Here is a 6,000-nt window from a genome sequence, read left to right as displayed (position 1 = left end):
CCTAAACATGTATAGTTTGGTATACAGGTTTTTGTATAGAAAAGATCAGTTTGCTGCCCATTTCTATACTGTAATGAGATTGGCATGTTGTCATAGAAGTACCAGATGGTGGCCAGAAAAATAAAAAGCTCTTGGCCTCTGACGGGCTAGGGAGGGACTATGTCTTTGTTCAAGCTTTTTCTGTACATATATTAAATGCGTTCCAATAACTGCATGTGAACAGTACCTTAGTAAGTCCAGATGTGGCGGATTGACAGTTCAATTTACAGTGCAATACTTATGGAAAGCACCATCCTTAGGCTGGGGCCACACGGGGATTACTGCGATCCCCTCGCATGACACTAGGCTCACGCTGGCAGTACAGCAGAGCCGCGTGTCATGCGAGTGTCCCTGTGACTGAGGTCCAACCGTGCGAGCGGACGTCAGCTGCGGGTGGTGGGCCGGTGCTGCGGAAGAGCGGGCCGGCACTGAGGAGGAGAGGGAAGGATTTATCTCCCTCTCTCCTCCGTTGCCGGCTATTGCCATTATTTGCAATACACCGGTGTACCGCGAGTGCAGTTCGTTTTTTCTCTTGCCCCATACACTTGAATGGGTGCGAGAGAAAGAGTCTCAGCTTACAGTCACAGTATGCTGCGATTGTTTTCTCGGTCCGATTAGGGCTGAGAAAATAATCGCTCATGTGCACTGACACAAAGGCTAATATTGGTCCGAGAGGAATGCAATTTTTTATCGCACTCCATTCTCACCGATTTTCATGCCATGTGGCTTAGGCCTTATGAAGTGAATTTTTCTGTGTGGAAAAACAAGTGTTCAGTGTATTGGAATAAATATGCAATATTTCTTTGGAGATTCTGCAGTGGACTCCTCACAGATTTGCTGCTTTTGTACGTGTCTTTCCTTTGCACACACAGTACTATTGCCACCATGTCCATAACTGTACACCTGAATAGGAGAAGCAGACTGATCAGACCCCAGTGTTAGAAACTGGCATTGATTTTAGTTTCCATATTTATATAACACTATTAATTTTCACAGATGACATCATCACTGTCCCCATTGGGGCTCATTTCTAAATTCCCTATCAGGATGTGTTTGGAGTTTGGGAAGAATTTGGAGGAAACCCACACAAACACGGGAGAGCGTACAAACTCTTTGCAGTTATTGTCCTTGATGGGATTTGAACCTAGGACCCCAGTGCTGTGAGCCTGCAGTGGTAACCACTGAGCCACCGTGCTGCCTAGTTTAGATGGTTGTTGTTCGAACGATGCTTTGGCTTATCATACAGCTGACAGCCATCTCCGACCTTTCCCCCCCACCCCTCCTCTTTCCCCCTTTCCCACCTTCCAGGAGAATCATACTTCCAGACCCTGGACATCTGCGCTGCTCACAGGTCCTCAGCGGGTGCTCACAGCAGGTCCTTTTCTTCTCCACACACACGCATCGCATATATATCACACACACATTAGGTGCACATATACACACCCTCGTACACATCCTGTGAAACCACACTGCTTTTGGGAGACGGGGACCTGAGGCACTGTGAACACGAGTACCTGCAGTGGAACGTTCAGTGTCCCAGGTCACTAGAGCAGTACGGTATCACGGCGTGCGTGTGTGGTGTGTGTGCGTTCCATCGCAGGTCCTCTTGTTCCACAGCGTCCCGTTAAAGTATGATTGCGGGGGTTTGTCTTCATTCTTTTGGGGGTATCTGCTTTCTACAATGAAGTATCCTACAGTATTCATTAATTTTATTAGCTGCATGGACACTTTATTATTGAACCGCAACCAGGGCTTATTTTCAGGGTAGGGCTTATATTTAAGCTTGCCCTGAAAAAGCCGAAAATTCCTACTAGGACTTATTTTCGGGGAAACATGGTTTTACTGATGAACGATCTGATTTGTGCTCCTCTGGTCTGGCATTCAGTGCTTTCCTGAATTGCTGCTGGTCTCAATTTCTACACATCCTCGGTTTTTTGACAATTGCTAGGCCTCGTGACGCTGCGGGGCCTATTAAGCGCAGAGGTGTCCAACATGCATTGTCGAGGTTGCAAATGCTGAAGTGAAGACCAGAGGACCGGACTCTGCGCCGGACCAGTAAAGTGCAAATTAAATTGCTGATCTCTACTACATAGGTGTGATAGGTTTGATAAAAATTGCATTAGGTGAAGCCTTAATTTTTCAATGTATGTTTTTGTTTCATCTCTTGGAATAGTGAACGCGATACACTTGAACGGGAATTATTAGAGTTGCGGAGACATTTTGAAGTCCTGGATGCTGCACATAAAACACAGTCAAAGGAAAGAATTGATTTGGCTCAAGAGGTAAGGAGCTAAAGAAAGCATATCCAAAAGTATAAATCAAAATTGCTAGTCAGTAAGCCATCTTATGCACTATGTTATAGCCTCCGCTAGATCTTCATCCTGCTAGTATCAATAGAAAAAAATGGAGTCATATTCCATATTGTGAATAATAAAATTAATTTTTATTAACAACACTTATTAAAATACATAGGTCACACAAGTAATAGAGGGAGAAAAAAGTGCAGGAAAAGGAGAAGCACATATCAGGGGACACAGTAAGGACTGGTGTAAGACCATGCATAAAAATTAAATAAATCGGAGTATTGCACAATGCCCAAAAATGATTGCTGTATTATTTGTTAGTCTGGTGGTATAGTATAATCAAATAATCAGATAAACCTCAATGTACAAATTGCACTATGCCCAGTAGCCAAGTGAAAAAAGTGACCAAAAATATTTATATGTAAGGCCATTAAAGCCATAGGTGTCACTCTAATACACATATAAACCTGATGTCAGTGAGCAGTGTCTAGGATACTGGGTTTAGTAGTAACCAAAAATGTGAGTAGAAGGACATATAAATATTATATAAATGGCATAAATGGCACAGATTACAGAGTAGAAGTCAAAACCAGACTATATGCATGCAGGGTTGCAGAGTACAAAACAACCACAAGAGGGCGGATCACCGCTTGCAAAAAAAGGTCACAATATAACATTGATTCAGCTCACCCATATTAACCTGTCCCAATGATGAGCGCTGTCCTGGGGGCCCCGATGCACGTTTCGTGTCGGGCTTCCTCGAGGGGCCATAAAGACACTGTGTACTGGAGGCTATATATAGCCATAATCATATGGAGAGATTCACGCAATTAGCGCATGTGCACCGCGGCTGGAAGTCAGTGCCGCATCACTTCCGGCTTCATGATAATGCCGCGGGTCAGGGAAAATTTCCCGGAGATGTCACTGTATCCCGCCCACATCATGCATAGAAGCCTTCAGAGATGAGCTACGACAAATCGGGTCGCGATGCGCATGCGCAGGAATCCACTCCATTTAACAGACCGTTATAGCAACAAAAGGTAGGCACAATATACACACAGTCAATAAGAGAAACCTAATCATTATGACAAAAATGCCTTACAAAAATCACAAAAAATGCATAGGATCGAAGAATAATATATATACAAAATTGTATCTATCTGTATAAACAGCCACATAATAATAAATATGGCATATTAATTCAGTATACTGTCAATGGAATATGAGCGGATCGAAGTGTGTGCGCGTGTGTGTGTGTGTATATGTGTGTGTGTGTATATATGTGTGTGTGTGTGTGTGTGTATATATATATATATATATATATATATATATATATATATATATTGTGAGACTGTGACCGGGGTTATCTATGACGGCCGGTATGTCTCGCCCCGGTTGTGCTCACTCCATGATAGAAAGTAAATCCACTCTAGGGTTAATGCTGTTTCCCTACAGGCTAAAGGAAGGGTTAAATGGAAACAGGAACAAGGGCAGGTGTGCCGGGTGTGAGGGAGTGAACAGAACTCCCTGAGCTCTCTGCTGGAGAGGCACATGTATATTGTTGTGGACTTTTGTTTGGACATTAAACCGTGTGCTGTGAACCTTAATGCCTGGATCCCGTGTCTTCTGCTGCGCAGCCGACCGTGCTACCTCACATATGGTGGAGAATGCGGGCATGCCAGCCGGTGAGGTGTAGCATCCATCCCTGGTGACCTAGTAGCACATGTCCTGGATTCGAGCGGCTATACTACAGCCCAAACCCGGCGACGCCATGGAGGACATACTACAGCAGCTGGCTCAAGCTAATGCACAGCAACAACAGGCTAATGCACAGCAACAAGAGACCAATGCACACCTGCTCCGGACGTTGGAACGTCAGCAGCAATCCTTGCAAGTGCAGGACAAAAGGCACCAAGAACAGCTGGTTCAGGCCAATGCACGTCAGCAGCAAGCCTTGCAATTGCAGGAACAAAGACATCAAGAACAGATGGTTCTCCTGGCCAAGTCGATCCGTGCCGGACCGGCAGCAACAACCCCGGGACCGGGTGACGACGGCAGCGTCCGGAAAGCGGTGAGACAAGCGTTGCAAAAGATGACCCCGGGGGATGATGTGGAAGCGTTCCTGGCGGTGTTTGAGCGGGTGGCCGAGCGGGAAAAGCTGCCGACCCCCCAGTGGGCTGAGGTATTGTCGCCCTATCTGACGGGGGAACCCCAAAAAGCGTACCTGGACCTCTGTACCGAGGACGCCATTGACTATGTGACCCTGAAAGCCGAAATACTGGCTCGGTTGGGGGTGAATACCTGTGTACGGGCTCAGCGGGTAAATCAGTGGTTCTATGAGGAATCCAAACCCGTACGCTCCCAGGCCTATGACTTATTGCATCTTGTAAAAAAGTGGTTGCAGCCTGACACTCTGAGCCCGGCGCAAATGGTGGAAAGGGTAGTAGTGGATCGTTTTGTGCGCACTTTACCCGTCACCGTTCAACGGTGGGTAGGACAGGGTGACCCGAGTACCCTGGACCAATTAGTGTCCCTGGTAGAGCGGCATGTGGCTACGCAGGACTTGATACGGGACACTGAGACTTTGCGTACCGCCCGTCGGTCCGGCCCCTCCAAGCCTAGGGCCAAGGACCCACCGCTGACAACGGTGCAGGAATCCCCTACCGTCCCGTCAGAGGCCGCGGCCGCCATTCCTGAGGTCCGGAAGGTTCTGTACCCTAAACGACAACCCGTCAAGGGGGTTTCCGTCCCCATTAGATGTTGGCGATGCCAGCGGGTGGGACATATGGAAGCCCAGTGTCCACTCACCACGGAGCCCATGGATTGTGGGGTTACCCGGCGGGGTTCAATGTATGCTCAGGTGGTGTGTACCGCTGACCTGGTCTCCCCAAAAACGGAGCCCCACTTGTGCCAAATACAGGTGAATGGATGTCCGGTTACAGGATTGTTGGATTCCGGGAGCTTAGTGACCCTTGTGCGATCCACCTTGAGGGCTAAAGTAAAGGCCACCGGACGTACCGTGGGGGTGGTTTGCATACATGGGGACCGCCGAGACTATCCCACGGGGATTGTCACCATCACAGCACCTTGCGGTCAGGTGCAACATGAGGTGGGACTTCTTAACACTCTTCCTTATGACGTGATCCTAGGAAGGGATCTGCCCTATTTTTGGACTTTATGGAGGGGACCCCCTAAGTCCCCTCAGATATTGGTCAGTCCGGGACCTGAGCCCTATAATCCTGAATCCGGGACGCCTGCCGTAGGGGTCACCATGATAGGGACAGAGTGTGAACCCGATAGGTCACCCCTAGAGGTATTGGCAGGAGAGGCTGAAATGGTCGAGCCCATCCCGGAGTTGGAGGCGTCCCCGGATACGTTTGGGACAGCCCAACTCCAGGACCCTACGTTAATACATGCCCGGAGTCGGGTGACAGCAGTTGACTGGGTAGCACAGCTGCCCGGCGCCCAGGTAAGGTACCCCCATTTCGCTCTTAAGCAAGATTTACTCTACCGGGTAGATGAAATACGGGGCGTGGGGGTAGAACAGTTGGTGGTGCCCCAGCCGTATCGCCGGCGGGTCCTCGACTTGGCTCATAAACACCTGATGAGTGGCCACCTAGGGGTCAAGAAAACGCAGGAGCGAATATTGCAAAGGTTC

General features: G+C 48.2%; 1 protein-coding gene across 2 annotated transcripts in view; it reads left to right on the top strand.

The window, feature by feature from the left end:
• Nucleotides 1–6,000, top strand: part of PIBF1 (progesterone immunomodulatory binding factor 1) — a 344,403-nt gene that overhangs the window by 79,374 nt on the left and 259,029 nt on the right. For both annotated transcript variants that reach the window (XM_075336819.1, XM_075336818.1), the window contains exon 7: nt 2,213–2,321. In XM_075336819.1, coding sequence (XP_075192934.1) covers nt 2,213–2,321 — 109 coding nt within the window. The remainder of the gene's footprint in view (nt 1–2,212; nt 2,322–6,000) is intronic.

This window comes from Anomaloglossus baeobatrachus, chromosome 2 (genome assembly GCF_048569485.1).
Source record: "Anomaloglossus baeobatrachus isolate aAnoBae1 chromosome 2, aAnoBae1.hap1, whole genome shotgun sequence".
In the NCBI taxonomy this organism is placed as follows: domain Eukaryota; kingdom Metazoa; phylum Chordata; class Amphibia; order Anura; family Aromobatidae; genus Anomaloglossus; species Anomaloglossus baeobatrachus.
The sequence above is the reverse complement of the archived record's forward strand: the minus strand, read 5'-3'. Positions and strand labels throughout refer to the sequence as shown.